The sequence below is a fragment of the Macrobrachium nipponense genome, chromosome 20 (assembly GCF_015104395.2).
Source record: "Macrobrachium nipponense isolate FS-2020 chromosome 20, ASM1510439v2, whole genome shotgun sequence".
NCBI lineage: Eukaryota > Metazoa > Arthropoda > Malacostraca > Decapoda > Palaemonidae > Macrobrachium > Macrobrachium nipponense.
In genome coordinates this window covers 1487653-1508837 of record NC_061089.1, presented here as the reverse complement: position 1 = coordinate 1508837, position 21185 = coordinate 1487653, and the positions used below count along the sequence as shown (strand labels likewise).

General features: G+C 38.4%; 1 protein-coding gene across 2 annotated transcripts in view; it reads left to right on the top strand.

Annotated features, from left to right (window-relative positions):
- The window catches only part of LOC135221558 (gigaxonin-like), a 501126-nt gene that overhangs the window by 340059 nt on the left and 139882 nt on the right, over nucleotides 1-21185 (top strand). For both annotated transcript variants that reach the window (XM_064259261.1, XM_064259264.1), the window contains exon 6: nucleotides 8860-9173. In XM_064259261.1, the coding sequence (XP_064115331.1) occupies nucleotides 8860-9173 (314 nt within the window). The remainder of the gene's footprint in view (nucleotides 1-8859; nucleotides 9174-21185) is intronic.

The window sequence follows — 21185 nt, the reverse complement described above, 5'->3', positions numbered from 1 at the left end:
TTACAGCAACCTTTTACCAATAGAATAGTACTTAAAGCACAAGGGGTAGATGCTGACCAATAGGAGAGCAGGACCTTATGGGGTGACTAGCATCAGGAACCAATGGGAGAGCGGGAGGATGGTGGCGAGTTTACTCAGTTGGCGGCGCGGGAGTTTTAAAATTGTTCTCGGTGGTCCGGGCGAATCTCGGGACTTTACAGCAACAACCTTTCGTATCTTGAAAACTTTTCGTATGTAGAGCAGTAAAATTTTTCGCATTGGCTTTCGTATCTCGAGTTTTTCGTAAGTAGAGCCTTTCGTATCTCGAGGTACTACTGTACAACATAATACCTAGCTTCTGCATTTGTCTCCTTGTAGTACATCCATATAACAATAATGGCTAACATTATACGAAACTACATCTGGCAAGCTTTGGGAACTCAGGTTCTTCAGGAGTAGAGACTATACGAAAGAAGATGCATCACTGCCAGTAGACTGAATAATCAAAATATATTCTTTCAAGACTGTATTGCAGAAAAAGTAGTTCCATAAATGCATGGTTGACTATGCAAGGACTCTTTTGAAGGAGACGTTTCCCAGATAAATAAGAGAGACTTACGGAGGACCAAGTGAAGCAAGCAAAGTTCAGTTGCGAGGAAATTATTTTGAAAATTAGACACATGAAAAATAACCTACTGCAAAAAATCTATAAAAGAACAGATATCAATTCTGACTGGATTGTGGATTGTGCAGGTGAGGATACTTTGCAGAAGTAGTTGGCACATAAAGCTCAGCTAAATAGGAAGCTTAGAAATCTATGTAGACATTCTGTTTGGAATCTTGCTTTTAATCAGGATAATAAAAAATACTTATGGACTGTGAGCTAGATGAGGATCGTAAAATACTTCTTAGCCTAGAACTAAATTTTTCCCTGGGCACTGAGGATATTGATTTCCTTAGAGGAGTTGGAAGCATCAATCAATTTAACTACAAGCATTCAGGAGTAAACTTAGATTTTATTGAAGGCATGTTGCTTCATAGTTTTGAGAAGATAGATAGATTATTTACCACGGTGTTTCAACTTGGCATTAGATAGATTGAAGAAGAATTCAAGTATTAAGATTTTAAAAGCAGACAGAGGAGGCAGTGTAGTGGTTATGAATAAGAACGATTACCTGGTTAAGGCCCACAGGCTTTTAAACGATAGTAACACATACCTAAAGGTGACAAAACCCCCTTGCATTAGTGATTTGCAGTCTGAATTTAACAAGAGAATAAAGGCCATACTTAGCAGTGGAGTGGAAAAAGAAACTAGAAATATAGTTCTGAGTAAGCTAACGAGAAAACTGCCGTCTTTTAGTTATTTTTACGGAGCTCCCAATATTCATAAGGAGGGATGTCCTTTAAGGCCAGTTGTCGTCAATTGCAACAGTCCTCAGTCGGATCTGTTGTCTTGGTTAGCGGAGGTTTTGGGGAAATTAGTAGGAACAGTTTTGAAATCTCACATTGAGCACAATATGGATTTTATGGATCAAATTAAGGAAAAGAATTACATAGGTTCTATGTACTGCCTAGATATAGTTTGTTTATTCATGAACGTTCCACTGAGTTTTGTGCTCGATAACTTAAAGAAATTAGTCTCAGATAACATTTTTAAGCCACCTGTACACAGATAAACTTTGTGATTTGATTAATAATTTATTTGAATCTAATTTTGAGTTTATTGGTGTGTTCTATTAACAAAAATTTTGGTTTTTTGCCATCTATTAAATTTACAGTGGAAAAAGAAATGGAAAAGGCTACCCTTCCTGGACATGGTAGTTCATAGAGACATAGAAAGTAGAGGCTTTAAGGGGGCCGGCCGGAACCCTTATATATGGGGGTATAGGGCAAAAAATGCAAAGTCATGAAAAAATTCATGGAGCTTCATATGGCAATTGAGAATACGTATACGAAATATTTCATCAAAATTCCTCTTACTTTCGCAGTTACAGGGTAATTAGTAAACATAACAAGCCTAAATCATTCATCCGTACAAGAAAATGCAATATTAAATGAGATAATTGAAATGATCCCACAAGGAGTCCAAGGATCTCTTTTTGTAGATGACTTCGTCATATATAGTAGTGGTGAAAAAGCGCTGGACATAACCAACAGATTGCAAGCAGCCATAAATAGGGTAAAAAAAATCGGCCGATAACAAGGGTTTTAAATTTTCTCCGCAAAAAACAAAAGCTGTCAGATTTACAAGATCAAGAAAACAGGAATTAATTCCTACTTTATTTATAAATAATGATATAATTGAATATGATGATCAGATAAAATTCCTCGGTGTAATACTTGATAAAAAACTTACATATAAAGAACATATAGAACAACTGGCGATAAAAGTAAGAAAATCCTTAAATATAATAAAAGTAATTGCACATAATGAGTGGGGTGCTGATAGAACCTCTCTGATAAAAGTATATAAGGCTATTTGTCTAAGTAAACTTGATTATGCATGTCAAGTATATGGTAGTGCTTCTAAAACCTTATTAACAAAACTGGATGTCATACATAATATGGGTATTAGACTATGCACTGGAGCCTACAGAACTTCCCCCGTGGAAAGTCTGTATGTAGAAGCAGGAATAGATCCCCTGAAAGTACGAAGAGAAGAAATGGGATTAAAATATATAGCTAAAATAAATAACCTTAATGATAATCCAAACACTAAATATATGAAGAACATAACAAATAATTATGACAATAAACCAAGAGCCTCTAAACCAATGGAGAATAGATTAAAACCTGATATAGAACATCTAAAATTAGGAACAAGTAGCATATCAAAAATAACCACTCCTAAAATACCTCCGTGGAGACATGCTAAAATAGAAATATGTGAAAAATTATTTAGTAAGAAGGTAACAGATGCACAATTAAGGAGTGAATTTCTGTCACACCAGGAAAAACATAAACGGGACATTAGTATTTATACAGATGGTTCCAAGTCGAAGGAGGGTGTAGGCTATGCTGTAGTAACAAAAAATATAAAAATAAGGGAAAAAATTCCCAAAATATGCTCTATATTCACTGCAGAAATAAATGCTATATTAGAGGCTATAAAACATACCTTTATGGTGGGAAAGGCAAACGATACCTTTGTAATATACACAGATTCTTACAGTGCTTTAGAAGCGCTAAGACAATACACAGTTTCTCATCCCGTAATTGAAGAAATAAGGGAGTGGATAGATATAATAGTAAAACGGAAATCTATAAATATAAAACTATGTTGGGTCCCTTCCCATGTTGGCATAAAGGGTAATGAAGAGGTGGATAAAGAAGCCAAAAAGGCAGTAAAAAAGGAGTATATAAAAAAAATACAAATACCTTACAATGACATTAAAACAACAATAAATGAATACTGTCAATCAAAATGGGAAAAAGAATGGCTAGAACTGAATCATAAATTAAAGCATATTAAACCATCTGTAAAACCTTGGAATAGACAAAAATGTCAAAGAAGGGAAGATGTCATATTAACAAGATTAAGAATAGGACATACATACTTGACACACAAATACTTGATGTTGCAAGGCGAGGAAAGACAGGCCCCTTACTGTGACCATTGTCGTACTCTGGTCACAGTCCGTCATCTGCTAACTGAATGCAATAAATTCGAAAGAAAACGAAGATCCAACAACATATACAACGTCCCACTTGAAGAACTATTGGGAGAAAATGCCCCACTTCAAAATATAATAAAATATCTCAAAGAAATAAACCTGCTTTATATGATATAACACGTCTTATAATTTCATAGTTATACAGTAAGCGCTGAATGGCCTTTGATGCCCCAGTGCTTGGTGTTACACCTAAACTTTATAAAACCAACCAACCAACCCCGTCTTTCCTGAATCACACGTCACACTGTTCCCCAGGCTACGATCTTTGAGCAAAGGGATCTTAATTTATGATAAATAACATATTTTTGGTTTATTAATACCCAAAAAGGAATATGAAATTAATAATAATCATGATTTATTAACATTGTCTTTGTAAAAAGAGAGTACAACTTCGAATTTCACTTCTTGACATTCTCTTGCATTTACGTTTGTTTATTTTTGTTTCGGCAAGAATTTCATCATGCCAAAATGGAAAATACTAGGAAAACATCTAGCTAACATACAGAAGAAGAAAATTCTTAGTAATAAGCCGAGTTAGTGAAGGAGAGAGAGAAAGTTGCGTAGGAAGGAGTGCCCCGTCTTGCCCGACGCAGTGCTCTAAGCTACGATATATGAGCAAAGGGATCATCATTTATGATTAAATTATGATAAATAAAACAGTTTTGGTTTATTATTACACAAAAAAAATATACATTCATAATAATCACTATTTATTAACATTGTCGTTATAAGAATGCAAAGAAAAACTTTGAACGCCCATATCTCAAAACCATAGTTATTGACCTTCAAACTCTATCTTCTCACTTAGTTTTAAAGCTATAACATTGGAATTTGTTATTTAACTCAGAAAGACATTATAGAACAATCAGACGAAGCCCTTTTTTTCAATTTTTGTTTCGTCTTTTTTTTATAAATTTTGTTTTCCTGATTTATAGGGTTTATTTTTTTACCATAATGAAAAATTCATATCTAGCAAAAAAATGACTTTTAGAAAAAAAACTCCTCATTTGATTGGAGGTCTACATCAGGTCTATATATGGTAGTAATCCCAGGTCTTAATATTAAATATCAAGGGAGGAGATAGAATTTGAAAAATGGTTATTTTCGGGAAAAATCGCCCTGGCGTCACAAAACCGAAGGTCAGAGGCGAAAATCACATGCGGTTTGGAGATGTCCCAAGTCACCTTATTAAGTGGTATGAATATCGAAGTCCTGTCCTTGAAGAATGGCATTAGCCGGCCAGCCCCTTTAAATTCAGTGTTTATAGTTAACTCCCACACAAACACTTATATTCATTACTTCTCATATCATGAACCTAAAGTAAAGCACAACGTACTAACCAATTTTTTTTTTCGAGCATAACGAATATGTGAACCCAGTTCATTGATGCAGAAATAAATTTCTTGATAGATAGTTTTACAAAACTGTGTTACCGAAGGTTTTTTTATATTACAATCTTTATGTAAAGCTAGATCAATGTTTTCTGCCCCACATGACAGCTGAAAGGGTAGACTTTATGGTATCTTTTGCTCTTCCATATAATAAAGAGCTTAATAAATTTTCTAGGCAGTTTAAGGTAAAAAAGAATGGCTTTAACATAGTGTTTCAGTACAACAGTACAACCAAGAAGAAGCTCATTGAAAATAACCTGGGAAATATAGAGAACGTAGGGTATATGTAATACCTTGCAATGAATGCTACGTGGGAGAAAGCAGGCGTTCCATTGATAAGAGATGGGAAGAAGACATTGCTGCTTGCAGAAGAGGAAGTATATAAAGTGCAACTGCGCAACATACATGGGAGAAAAACCACCCTATAAATTTTAAAGGCACAAAGGTTGTTTTTGCGTGTAACGACAGGACTTTGAGACGAGTAGTAGAAGGCCCGTTAATTTCCCTAAACGAGACCTTTACAGGAAATACTGGAATTGCAGATAATATAGGTATTTGTGAAGAGATATGTAGAAAAAGGGAAATTTCAAACTTTAGGAATATATGTGCCAATGATGATGCTGCTTCCTCTCTTGTTTCATCCACACAGGTCATTTCTCCAACAAACCACCCAACCAGCATAGAACAAGTTGACAACAGACACATTCTCCCAGAAAGATCAAGAAGAATTCTGAAAAGGATTAAGGCTCAACCACCTGTTCATACATAATAATATAGTTAATTAGCTTGCTTGTTACCTAATTTATATTGTTTAAAATGTTATCGTAAAAAAGTCTGTTCGTGCTCCTACATGTCAATTCTTTGAGGCGATATACCACACTTTGGTGAACAAGACCTCAGCTGATGGTCGAAAGCTATAATGTGCTGTATAAGAAATATATATTTTATAAAACTACAGAAGGATTTTACATCATTGTGGATTGTATCCCTATTTACGTAGAGGTACGACATAGTACCTAGCTTCTGCATTTATGTTTCCATGTAGTACATCCACAAAACGTTAATGGCTAACATTATACAAGACTACATCTGGCAAGCTTTGGGAACTCAGGTTCTTCAGGAGTACAGACTTTACGAAGGAAGATGCATCACTGCTAGTAGACTGAAAAATCAAATTATATTCCTTCAAGACTGTATTGCAGAAAAAGTGGTTCTGAAAATGTATGGTTGGTTATGCAGGGACTCTTGAAGGAGATCCATTTCCCAGATATATAAGAGAGACTTACGGAGGACCAAGTGAAGCAAGCAAAGTTCAGTTGCGAGGAAATTATTTTGGAAATTAGACACATGAAAAATAACCTACTGCAAAAAATCTATAAAAGAACAGATATCAATTCTGACTGGATTGTGAATTGTGCAGGTGAGGATGCTTTGCAGAAGTAGTTGGCACATAAAGCTCAGCTAAATAGGAAGCTTAGAAATCTATGTAGACATTCTGTTTGGAATCTTGCTTTTAATCAGGAAAATAAAAAATACTTATGGACTGTGAGCTAGATGAGGATAGTAAAATACTTCTTAGCCTAGAACTAAATTTTTCCCTGGGCACTGAGGATATTGATTTCCTTAGAGGAGTTGGAAGCATCAATCAATTTAACTACAAGCATTCAGGAGTAAACTTAGATTTTATTGAAGGCATGTTGCTTCATAGTTTTGAGAAGGTAGATTATTTACCACGGTGTTTCAACTTGGCATTAGATAGATTGAAGAAGAATTCAAGTACATATTAAGATTTTAAAAGCAGACAGAGGAGGCAGTGTAGTAGTGGTTATGAATAAGAACGATTACCTGGTTAAGGCCCACAGGCTCTTAAACGATAGTAACACATACCTAAAGGTGACAAAACCCCCTTGCATTAGTGATTTGCAGTCTGAATTTAACAAGAGAATAAAGGCCATACTTAGCAGTGGAGTGAAAAAGAAACAAGAAATATAGTTCTGAGTAAGCTAACGAGAAAACTGCTGTCTTTTAGTTATTTTTACGGAGCTCCCAATATTCATAAGGAGAGATGTCTTATAAGGCCCGCTGTCGCCAATTGCAACAATCCTCTGTCGGATCTGTTGTCTTGGTTAGCGGAGGTTTTTGGGGAAATTAGTAGGGACAATTTCAAAATCTCGCATTAAGCACAGTATGGATTTTATGGATCAAATTAAGGAAAAGAATTACATAAGTTCTATGTGCAGCCTAGCTATAGTTTCTCTATTTATGAACGTTCCACTGATAAACTTTGTGATTTGATTAATATTTGCATTGAATCAACAATTCTTGAGTTTAATGGTTTGTTCTATCAACAAAAATCCGGGGTCTCGATGAGCTCACCTCTCTCCTCTATATTGAGCTTGGGTTAGGTATGTAGATGATCCTCTTTTAGAACTTCTTGGTTGTAAAGACAGTTTCATATCAGGTGATGGTAAACAATGCAGATGGTGTTCTGCAATTTAGTGGCTGGTCAGCAGTTTGAACACATAGTACATGTAAGGTTGTATATAAGGCAATGGTTTGTGTGTTATGTACAAAACAGTGCATTTACATTTTTACTAGAATTTTGTTTAAACTTTTGGCAATATTGACCTTGCTAATTAAAACAATTTTTTTTATGTCGGATAAAACCACTTAGATTGCACCAGGTTTAGTTAAGTAACTTTTTGCCCTCTGACTAAGCCATAGAGTAACATAGTACAGTAGAAAGGACTTCACGTCTTTGAAAATAGAAAAGATGTAAGGGTATTTTCTTGGATAGAAGTGAAATTTTCCTCTATACTACCTGTAAAAGTAACGGATAGATTATCAAGGCCAGGGAAGTTGGTTTATCTCATTATGCAATGATTATACAATCCTCCATCCTGTCATATTAGTCTCTTAGCCTTACTGTATTTCCTCACAACCGTTAATACTGTACTATTGGCCTATCATGTTATACTCCATATGTAGAATGTTTTATACAACTGACCTTAAGTTAAAAGGATGAAAGTTATTGGTAATGAAGTTTTCTATTTTGCTTGGACATTTTGATTTTAAAATGAACATATTGCTCAGTGAAAGGCTTCTAAATTTTGACTTGTACAGTCCTTTTTCTCCTCTTCTGAATGCTTCTGAATGGTATGCCTATTCATTTTACCAATTAGTTTTCTTTGCTTGGAGCCTTTCTATATTAGAAATGATGCAGTGACTATGATATTGATAACCTTTTTGCAAAATGATAAGAAAACAGAACAGTAATAGTTGATGATAGAATCAACATTTTTTTTATACAATCATGATACATGAATAAAAGTGATAACACAAGGTACATTGTAGGTTAAATGTGCTATTGTTCCAATATTGAAGTGTCACGGAACTTCTACTTAAATTTACTGCTTTTTGTGAAAAGTGGAGGTAATTCCAAGGGATAAATTACCTGGAAAGCATTGACATTCTATTGTCTGTTTGGGGTTACTGTTCAAAACTTATGAAAATTATAGTTTATCAAGTGTTATTACCATTTCATTTAGTTATTTTGATGCATGTTGCAAATTTCTTCTAAAATTAGTGCACTATAAGGAATGGAAGTACATTTAGTCTTTATTTTGTTTGTAAGAGAGATAAGCAGAACATTGTAATATCGTTTTGGAAACATTTTCAAGCTTTATGCAACCCTAAATAACTCAGCATTTCCTCATAATTTAATATTGCAAAATTGTAATGGCTTTTTCACTGCCATTCCTTACTTTTTATCATAGAAAACATGGTTGATAAAGATTATGTATAATCCCTTTAAGGTCACTTGTTACAAACTGTTTGAGAGAATCTGCCGATTTGAAATATGATCCAAGATTCCAGCAAGCCTTACAAGATCTTAAAGCTGGCAAGCCTCCCTGGGATTCACCTGGAGCCGAAATGGTGCGAGATGCTTTGAAGAAGACACGTAGAATTAGATCAATCAGACAGAGGGGCATGAAGACAGTGCTGGCTTGCTGTGATGATGGAGATGTATTTCTGGTTAATATACTGAGCGCCTGCCAGTATGGTAGCACCTCCCGGAAGTTGCCTCCCATGCTTCACCCTAGAATTAGACCTTCAATTATTACTATGGGTAAGGGTTTATGAAATAGTTTTAGGAGTTTCAACAACATCATGTAATTATTGGTAATATTGTAAATGTACAGTTATTGTTTTAATCCTCTTTTTTTATATACAGTATAGGGTAATGACTGGTTCCCGTGAGAAAGCAAACCTTCGTCTTTTGTTTTTTTATACTTTTGGCAAAAATGAATAGGATAACTGCATTCACCTTTTCTGGGTATTTCCCTGGTTGATGACTTTGGCTTACCAGATTTTGGCTTTGGATTGTTGTAAAAATATTGGTACCTGCTGATTCTCCTTCCCAAAAGAATGATCAACATAGGTGTCTTGGGTGAGAATGGGTGTGTGCTAAGTCCATGTCTTCTCTATCTGTTGATCTTCATTCTTACTATTTTCAGAGCACCTCATGTGATTGCCTGCCCAGTGGCAGAAATCTGTGTGAAGGAGAGGTCGAAGAAGGCACTGTTGGTGTCTTTGGAGGGTAACATACTGCCATTCTTGACTCCTGCTACTGCTACTGGGATTATGTCTGCCTATTCCCCCATGGTGGTGCAGTGTGGGTTCCCATAATCTCCTTTGCCCCCACTTTCATTCCTGCCTCTCATGCTTCTGCACTCTTGATTCCTAGATATCCCCATGAAGTGGAACTGCTGAAGGCAGTGTGGCTTTCCATGGAAAATGTAGGAAAACCTTCCGTATACAATATGCCCAATATGCCTTCAGACCTTCAGACAAAAAGTTCCTTGCCTTGACTTCATCCTTGGTGGCTTTTGGGGAAGTTAGAGAGACCCATAGTTGTAGGTCAAAGAGGATGCATCTCTGCCACTGATGAGCATCAGTTCCAGCTAGGCATGAGCTCAGGGTACCAACACCAGCAGCCTTGTAGGCAGACATCTCTGTGGGTCATGGCTATATCCTCAATCAAAAATGGTTACCTTGCTAAGTATTTGTTGTGGAAGTCATTGGTAGCAGGAGGGGACGACTTTGGATAAAGACTAGTAGGTATGACAAGGGTCATTGGCTTTAGTCACCATGGAGATATGCACTGAAAGGAACTGGCTGCCCTTTAGTGTATTTAGCCACTGAATCCTCTTCTGTGTTCTGCCACATAAGTGAATAGACACAATTAAAAGATGACATATGTTGGGGGGGGGGGGTGGGGGGGGGGGGGAAATGGGGACCACTAAGAAACTCCCAGCTTAAAAGTACTGAGACTAAATTGAAAATGAGGAATTGTTCCATGAGAACCTTGAATCAGATTGGAAAGAACAGTTATAACATTAATTAAATAGGTATGAACTGTACATCTTAGTTGTTTGTGAATCATGGGAGGAGAAGGATTGGAAAGTGGTATTTTTTATGTTATTCAGAAAATGCAGATTGGATTTATTGAGAAGGGGTAGGCATGGTCTCAGTGCCAAATTCAAAGAGGCACTGACTGACTAAAGAGTAATAAGCAGTAGTTGTTCCTACAGGAATTCAGACCATCACCTTTAATGTAAGAGTAAAGTAAAACTTAGTAACAAGATAGTTAATGAATTGGGCCAGGGTAGTTACCCCACTCATACTGGGATAAGCATTTTTCTTCAGCAACTGTCAATGGAGGATGTCTTGCATTGCCCCTAATGACTGCTAAACTGAAGCTTTCCGCACTTTTTGGTGAATTATAATTTTGTGAATATTTATGTTTAAAAATGCGAACAACACAATTTTGAAGAATAGAAGCATATGTGTGGTCTCATTGTATCTTGCATGTTAGTGGATCCCTGTGGTTTTTGTTCTCAGCAATCATAAATCATCTCCTGAGGAGTGTTTGGGCACTCCCTCCCCCCCTCACAGTAGCAGAGGTTTGGCAAGTAGCAGAGGAAGATAAACAAGCATTTGATGGTGTCATGGGTTGGTGAAGTACTCTGCCTTTGGCACCTCCAAAGCTCTTTGTCTGCTTCCACCTAGACTTCCTTTTCCCATGCCTCTGCAGCTTGTTTTTCTCTTGTTCAGTCTAAGGGACTTAGACACAGGAAGGTACGTTCTCTTCGCTAGAATTATGTCAGGTGTGCATGCCAGGCTCTCTCCAGGAGAGACCCTGACATATGTGCATGGTTCACTTCCATACCCATGCTTCATTGCCTGCTTCTGGAATTTCAACTTCTTTGGAGAACCTGCTGAAGATGTAACCATTTGCTGGTATTCTAGGAAGCCCAGTTTTATCATAATTCCTGCACTGGTTTTTCTGCAATTGGTGCCTTGGGTACTAATCGTGCATGCATCATCTGCTCCTGTTGCTGCTGGTGCTATCTCTGTTCAGCTTCCTTTAGTGGGTGTCTTACCTGTGGGAGATACTCCTATGGTATCAAACACAGATCATATGCCATTGTCTGCAGCAATCCCTGCCTCAACCAGCTTCCTTATAGGCAGAGAAGAGTAAGACTTGTGAATTGAGTTAGGTTAAGATAACACAGAAAACTACTTCCTCTTTCTCTTCCTCGTTGTTGATGATCTCATCCTCCTCTGCCCCTCCACCTCCTGTAGGAAGAAGAGGAGAAATAGGAAATCCCTCACAAGAGTCATGCAAGGGTTCAGGTGAATTCCTTCCCTCTCAGAGGGTCGGTGGTGGTGGTGTATGCTTACCATCAGGTAAGATTTCAACTGCAGTTAGGGTTGACAGAGATTCCAGAGCACTTTAGACCTAGAGCCCTCCAGAGAACTAGCCTACACTGTTTCCAGTATTGCAGCAGAGTTATGCAGTGTATGGATGGTGTATTGGATCTTGCTTGTTTAAACAGTAAGTTAACATGCACAACAGATCTCCACACTACTCTACCCTTAGGTGTAATGACTATCCGCAGTGCATAATCTTGTTATTCCCAGGTTCCCAATGTGCATGGTTATGGTAGTAAATGTGTTGCTCTCCCATAGCCTCTACTAATTCAACTTGTGCTAATCATGTAGAGTCCTGGGAGGGATAACTACAGTTCCAGTTCAGAATGTGCTCATTCTTTTTGTGAGTCATTCTCATTGTGTGGTTCTATAATCAGTGCATTTGAAATGGATAGTATGTCACTTTCCCATGCTCATCCATCAAACTCATTTCTTAGGGGATCTGAATTGCACTTCTGAGAGGTTGTTGAGCTCGTTTGTAAATGCCGTGATCTGGGGGGGCAAATCTGATCACGTCAGTAGAGCTCTCTCTTGAGTGCCCTCCAGAGATGAGACTGTTGTTCAGACCATTGTGGTCCCACTTTGCTCTTGTAGTCTTGTGTAGGTAAACAGTCTGATCTCTGGATCTGAAGTCTTCCTGCTGTCCAGCAGATTGTTCAAGCTCCCCCCTCCACTTAGACAGCCAGAGGAAGTTTTATGTAATAGAGAACTCTGAGACTTCCATTCAAGGAGGATTCATTAACCTGCAAACTGATAAACGACCTCCTCCTGAAGAGATACTAACAAAAAAATCATATCTCTCTTAACTATAATGTCACGAGCCATCCTTTCGCCTCTGTCAGTAGGCTAAGTAGATTGTATATATGAATGGGTGGTTCACCACATCATAGAGCTGTTTTGGCAAACCACCTCAGCTGCCAGACTCAGGTAGTGGGGATCCAGTGGTTCCTACTGTTTTGCTTGGTAGAAGGGCTCAAGCTGTAGGGAGCACCAGTAATTGACCTATCCACCACACTACTAAACAGGAAACTCCCAATGGCAGCCATAAATGACATCTTTCAGTATCTGGTTGAGGATCCAGACATAAACACTTTCCACCGTTTATTCTGATACACTGAGTGATCAACTTAAGTGTTGGTCATTCTGCAGCTCAGAATGACCTGGGGAGCTCTTCATTGGCCCTATGGCAAGTGGTATCCCAACCTCCTAGTTCTTTTTGTCAGGGTTCTTAAGAGGGATTACCCCTTGCCCCACTGTCTGTCAGTCACATGTCCTGAGGTACCATCAGTTGGTACAGATCCTCAGCCTTCTCCTTGGCCTAACACAGGTATTATACAAGCCCTGCCTCAAGCTAAGTTCTCACTCTCAAGACTTACTTGATCACCTTAAATTCATTGAAGTGTGTTGTTGAGTCATTTGGCCTGTCATATCTTGTCCTACACTCAAAGGGTTGGGAATCTCTTTTTCTTGTTCATCCTTGAATTTGTTGCAAAAACTAAGTACATGTACTACCCATGAGAGATTAGACAGCTTAGTGGTCCCCTCCTTTGAGAACTTTGCTCATGGGGATCCAGTCTAAGATGCATTTATGGACAGTGCAAGCTTTGTGGTATTTCTTAAGACAGGCCCGAAATATTTTGACCAATTTTGGCACCTGTTTGTCATTACCAGCAAGCACAAGGAGATTAAAAAAAAAAAAACACATAATTTCAGGTTTTGTGGTGCGTTCAAACAAGCCTACAATTCATCCAGTGAAGGAGACAGACATACAGTTTGAGGAAGACCTTTTGAAGGTCATGGGCTTTAGCCAGTTCCTATCATTTTGGAGGAATTTCTTGATTTTCCAAGTATACACGTAATGAGGGAGGTGTCTGGAGATGCCAGACAGACCACTGTTACCTCATACTGCCTGAGGGACATTGTCCACAAGTCCTTGGACATCTTAGAACCTGTGGTGGCTACTCAACACGTTGTGTAGTCATCCAAGCATTTCAACTAAATATGACAATGGATTCTGATTAGATACACTACCTATTTTTCATCAGAAGAGAATTGAGTCATACTTATTTCAAGTCCACACAACTGCATATACAGTACTTCTTTCTCTATGGCTGACCACTTCTGTTGTGATTCATACAGCTTCTGACTAGCATATTCTCCCACATCAACATCTAATTGACTCAGGCATACTCCTACCCCACAATCATCATCAGTGGCTTCAGACTCAAGCATTCACTCTCTCAATCCCAGATCATACCTAAAACTGAAATTTCCTTAGCTCTTTGCTCCCTATCTGTTTGTCAAAATTAATTCGTTACTGGCCCACCCCGTCAATGGCATGTGAGCCTCATCTAGCAATGATTTCACTTCAACGTAATCCCTCCCTATCTCCTCTAAAGTTTCATGTGTTTGTAAGTTATTATCTACATAAAAGGATCTAATGAATTTCTCTCTCTCCTTTTCCCTGAGATGGGTCCTAAGCACTTGTTGCAATATGTAAGGACTAGTGGTGACACTAAAAACTACTTTACGTGGAAGGCATATGTGACCACTTATGTCGGCCTCTGTTGCCACAGAAAACGAGTGTATTTGGTGTCTTCTGGGTTAACCAAGACACGATGGAATGCTTTGGAAATATCTTATGTTATGGCATGAGGGTGACACCTGAATTTGTTCAGTAGATCGTATAGCATCTTGACCAGGTTAGGTCTGGGATAAAGACCATTGTTTAACGAGAGCTCACCCTTTGTTTTTGAAGATCCATTAAATACTATGTGCAGCAGTGTAGTTAGGCTCTGTTTTTTCACTCCAAAATGAGGCAGAATGAAGCCTGCTGCTAAGTATGTCTGAAGAACGTTCTTGTAATCATTTCGGTAGCTCGAATCTTTCTCAAATTGCTTTTCTAGCGCGTTCAGTTGTGCGAGGGCAATTACAGTAGTTGTTACTAGGTTGTTCCGACCCAAGGAATGGCAAACTCATTTGATAACTCTGTTCGGGCTTTGTGATACTCTTTTTGACCTTTTCCATGGCAACATGCTCTGACGTGGTAAACTGTTCATGTGGCGCGATACCAATTGTGTCCAATTTCTACCTCACATCGACATCCATTTTGACCTCGGCTATTCTATACACAAGTAATGTGCATATGGTGAAGATATCTACTCCTTCCAGTGCCCACTGAGGTACCCTCCCATATGGTGCAACCCCATTTTGTGCAACAAACACACTAACTACATCTACCTTCTCCATTCCTATTACCAACAAATTAAAGTAATCTGCCCCAATTAGCAAGTGAACATTTCTCACAATATCTCCCTTTATATCCTCATCGACCATAGTAGTACACCCTTTACTATGCAATTAGTTCTTTACGTTAGTTAACCCCACTAGTAGAGGAGCATATGTTACAAAATCTCACTTAGTGGGATTTTGAATGAAGGGAGGGAGGGACTACCTGGAACACATTGCTGATATGATCTACTATAATGTACTACCAGGTGTTTTGGTTGAAAATGTGGCAGAGGCCGTGTATGACGTCATCAATCCAAGATGTCCGCCACTATGCAGATGCTCTTAGATTTTCATCTATTACTTGTTTTAGAGTTAACCTATGAAAAAATTCATCAATAATGATTTGTTTAATATAATGAAGGGAGGGAGTGACCTCCTGGAATACATTGTTGATATGGTCTACTATAATGTACTACCAGGTGTTTTGGCTGAAAATGTGGCAGAGACCGTGTATGATGTCATCAATCCAAGATGGCTGCCACTTTGTAGATGCTCTTAGATTTTTATCTATAAGTATAACTTGTTTTAGAGTTAACCTATGAAAAAAATTCATCAATAATGATTTGTTTAATATAAAAAACAAAAAAAAGTATAGAAGCTGTAATTTCATAAATCCTACAGTTTGTGAGCTATAACCATTTCTACTGTATACATCCTACTTCTCATTGCATTTCCATTAGTAACTGACTTCAAAGTTATCATATGAAAAATGTGATTGAAAAACCATTTGTTCACCGTATAATAGAGAACATAATACACAAAGATCCATTTTTTTTTTTATAATTATCTCCTGCAGTGTTGCCAGATAGGGCTACAATCTGCAGATAAGACATTACATCGGTCTTCTATCATTCATATACATACAAGTACTTACATTGTCCCCGAAAATAGCAGTTATTTATGTGTTCCACGCTTATAATTGTTTTCCCAAGGTATATTAGAAATTCTAGCTGTGGTGTTTTTTCAATACAAATCATAAAACAAAGCCATGAGGAAGCAGAGAAAACAGAAAACTGCAGGACTGAAAGAAATCACATGAGAACAAAATAGTTTTCTGTGCATAGTAAGGAAAGGATTTCTTGGACAGTTGAAATGAACATCAAAGAAAGATCTCATATCATTGTACGAAAATAATTTTTCAATTGTTCTCTAGTTGGAAAAATATTATTTGCTGTGAATATTGTTATGAACCACCATTGGGTTCATCAAGTTCTTTGATAAAAAAAAATGAAAAAAAATATTGGGACTGATAAAATCTGGCAGCTGAGACAGACAAACGAGGATGAAACCAAGTAACACAAAACAAAGACCTTAAGACTAAGTTATTATATACAAAATTTATAACTGCATATATACAGTATTTACATGAAAACATAAGTGGCATAACAAAAATGTTTTAGTTAAGAAAACCATCACATATATGATCTGAAAGTCATCAGCTAAGGCAAAAAGCAAACAATCAGCATATCAATCTAAGTAAAAAAAAAAATAATGATTGAGTCAGTACATCATTAACCAAAAATATACATTCCTTGTAACAGGGGGAAAAATAGTAATTAGTACTTTACATAAAGGACCTGTAATGGAAAAACTCACAAAAATGCCATCACAATTATTTCAGTAACCTCAGTATGAGCAGTTAGTAAATAGTTAACAACATAAAAAGGCAATAAGGGACCATAAAATGCCATCACAATTATTACAGTAACCTCAGTATGAGCAGTTAGTAAATAGTTAACATCATAAAAAGGCTCAATTATAAACAAATTGACAATAAGGGACCATAAAAATCACAAGCAGGGTTAACACGTTATGCCACAAAAACACAGCATCAATTTCCTGTTTACTCTAAACACTAACAATAAAAGCCAGAAAACCTTAGGCACAAAAGCCCTCTACAGTAAATTCTGCAGGACACTCCACACCAGGAAACCATGGCAACTTGCCGAGATGACACCCGAGGACACACTAAGAATACCTCCTGAAGACATTTACCCAGCCGAAGCTGTACACACAACACAGTGGAGCTGCACTTCGGGAGAACACAGACAAAGCTGCCCTTCAGGAGAACACAGATGAAGCTGCAACTCTAAAGCCATGATCCTCCACATAACGCAGACGAAGCTGCTAACCTAGACAAAACTGGCTCTGCTGAGCATCTTGATGCTCACCTTTAACCCTGCAGGTCCTGAGTCATAAACCAAAGAGCCTTTACGGACTCCAAATGCGACTGAATAGAAACCCCCATACTGCTTTTAAAATCTGCTCAGGTCTCTGTACCTTACTGACTGAAGTAGTCAGACACGGGCTGTCAGACGTTACCTTACCTCCACCTCTTCTTCCAACAAACAAGAGATGAGGCAACCCTCAGTGGGAAACAACCTGAAACGACTGATCCGATCATCCGAGAAAAGAAAATGAGGTGCTAAATACCCTTGCAATATGTTCAGTGTGTTTAGTTTTCAAGTACTTGAGAAAAGAAGTGTTTGAACCGTGATGCACATTTAAATTGCTTTCTTTATTCACTCTTTTCCATAATGTCAAAGCGTCCACACATTGAAAGTGTTCTAAAATAGACCAATCATCATCATTTAAATGAGTAAACACTTCACAGACTTTATTTACTGCATCTTATTTCACCAAAAAAAGCAAATTCCCTCAGTGATTCCAAAGAACTTTGAATAAGTATTAGATTGTGCGCGAAAAAAAGCAGACTGGAACGATTGGAAACATATGTGAATATTAGCTGTCGTTTAGGGACTATCACACCTGAAGAACAACAGAAAGATTGAAATGCTTCATGGCATTCAGATTGCTACAAAGAATGTACTCACTAAGTTAACAGTGATCAAAGTAAAGGGATGCATGAAAAGTAGCAGTTCGAACCATCACCTTTTTCTTTAGCCAGGAATATGGAGACAGAAACTACACAACAAGATCACATACACCCAAGCATGACAGAAGTGAGTGTGTTTTTTTCAATGAAGGAACACGAAGATATATAGATTATATATGATTGCAAGTGATTCAGCAGGACTCGCTTGGGTCAGCCAAAATACGTGGGAGTACGTTATAGTAGACCACACCAGCAATGTATTCCAGGTAGTCACTCCCTTCCTTCATTCAAAATCCCAAGAGATTACATAAGCTCCTCTACTACACATTATGAATAGGTGTGTTCACATCATCGTGGACCACCAATTTCAATCTAATAACTTGTTAACTCATGTGAACTCTACACGAAACAACATCAAACCCTCCTTGACTATTTCTGAGCCAAAGGGTGCGATATTCAGTGAAACGCTATACTAAGGGTAAATTTAGTTTTCACACCAACCAACTGGAAATGAAGCTTCATTGGCTACCCGTGTCAAGAAACAAGTGAGTTTGAAATGGTTGGTTGTGGCCATACAAAATGGCAGTAGTTGTGAGTAGCAGTGTGACTGGTGACTCAGTTGAAGGCTTATTCTTTACCAATTTTGCGTTCATACAAGGTTTTTCCTTTTGCTCTTTTGCTCTTTTGATTGGTTTTTCTGACTTATGTTACGACTACGATCGGGACAGCTCTGATTTTGACTCTTAATAGGCTGAGATACTACATAAGGAGAAGAACAACTGGATGGTTGGAAATTGGAGCTGGTTGCTGAAGGCACATTGGACTACAATTTACTACTATCATTCTCACAAATTAAACTATGATGTCGTCCATTACATACTTTGCAGTTGCGTTTGCTGCTGCACTGCTTGCTACTATGTCCAGAGGTAAAGCAATTGAAGCGCTTACGAGACATGATCAACTGGCGCTTCATTGCTGTGGCATTTGTATGCTGGACAGTTGAATGCAGAATGATCTCCATTGCAGAATGGACACAACTCCACTCAGGAGGAGATGTTAGTCTCTAACATCTTTGATTGCGATGGCTATAATAATTCTTCCCCTCTTTGCAAGGTATCTTCCATACTTCTGATAAGGTAGTCCAGTGCTGTGAACAATTCATTTAACTCATAATCGCACTTTAGTAGAAAGTTTGCAACCCTTAATAAGAAGGTTGGTTGTTTGTCCGGCATCATCTAACACCTTTCTTATTTTACTCTCAACGGCCGGTTCGAGTTTGACCGCGCTCATCAAATACAATGGTTTGAGCTGCGGTTCATCAGCCTGTATCCTATCCATCAAATTCTGATAAACATTTACATTCTGGGAGTCAAGGAGATTCCCTTGGGTTTGAGTCAGAGTGGCATTCAGGAGGACCAGAAGGGATTCAACTTGAGTTATTGTGGTGGCCACCATTTTGTGGGTAAGGGAGGTTGATGAATAATCAAAACGCAAGTAATTCTGGGGGTTGCTTAGAATAATAAAATCACAGTTGAAGTGTGTATTCAAGTTATAAATATTTATTAGCTACCGTATAATATACTACTAGTTGACACATTCATATTCTAAGGTAATCAGAGCTAAAACGTTACCGAAATCGATTTTATGGCGGCCTTATTGGATTTTTATGTATCAAGGAATGTCAGAATATAAAATTTTATTGCAGAAATGAATTTTTTTACCCAAAAAGCCCTTTATATGAATGTTTCCTAACAAGAATGTGATTAGCCATAAATTTTCAAAATTTCACCGTTCGCATTGGCCACCATTGTGAAAAAGTGCCGCCAAAAATTTTCCCTATTTTTTCCAGATATACATGCGGGCCAGATTTTTTATTTAACCCCTAAAGATGACAAAACCACCAAGAAACCTAGTTCTGGACTCCACGGTCACGGGACCTAGGGATATGACCCAACTACAAAGTGGGTATTTAACTGTCAGCGTTATCAACACTGCAGGTAAAATTTTTCTACTATGTTGCCTGTAATACCGTTAGCAACGCTGCCACAAATACTGGCCACCAGAGGCCTACCTCCTCAATTGTTATTAGTTCGCCATGCTGTGAAGACTTGGTCCAGCAATAGGCGAACATTTTTTGTCTAGCCCAACCCCCACTCAATATATTGCTTGCTGGATACCATATCACCACCTTAGCCTTTTATTAATGTCTACTCTTCTGGTGTTTTCTACATTTTGGCTTGGATTTTGGAACTTCCCTGATGGTCTGGACTTGGCTTGGTAATTGGACTCGAGATGGATGAGGTACATAAGAAAACGTTGTCAGCCAATGCCTCTACTTCTGCTTCTTCTACTCCCACTAAGTCCAAGCAATCTGCTGTTGAAGATGTTGGTGCTCATCGGTCCTGCATATGGAGGAAGAGCTTGTTGGGAAGAATGCCCTCCTTCTCTCTTCCAATTCCAGGGTCTCGTCTTGAGATGCGTTCTCTGCAGGTGTGTTTCAGGAATCGCTAGGACTTTCGGGAAGAGAATGCAGTGGTAATCTGGGACGATTCTTGCCTGAAGGATCTTCGGTAGTGGTCAGAAGAACATCATCTGACCAACGGCATAAGATTGGACTACCCTCTCCCAGACATTCATCTATATACAGATACCTCAGATTGGGGTTGGGGTGCAACCCTGCTGGGAGCTCAGGCTAGCGGTCTTTGGAAGGTTCTGGATCGAGAGGAATCCATAAATTTTCAAGAGTTGAGAGCAATGGAAGAAGCTCTAAGTTGTTTTTCGGAACAAGTAAGAGACAAAGCAGTAGCTCTCTTTTCCGACAATGTCACAGCTGTGTCGTACCTAAAGAAAGAGGGAGGAATGAGATCGGCAGTGCTAAACAACGCAGCTCTGAGAATTCTTCATTGGTCCAAGGACCACAGGGTTTCCCTGATCCCTCAATTTGTGTTGGGGAAGTTCAATGTCATGGCGGACACATTGAGGCATTCGCAAGAAGTTCTTGAAGGCAAAGGACTGGTACAGGAAGAGGTGCAACATCTGTTAAGGAGGTGGCCAGCGACTGGATTTCTTTGCCACGAGATTGAACTTCCGCCTTCCAGTACACTTTCCCCAGTAGCAGACCCCATGTCATGCGTGACGGATGCAATGCTGCACTCCTGGGAGAACCTTCAGGTGTATGCCTTCCCTCCTTTCGGGTTAATCCATCAAGTACTTGTCAAACTCAGGCGCATTACCAAC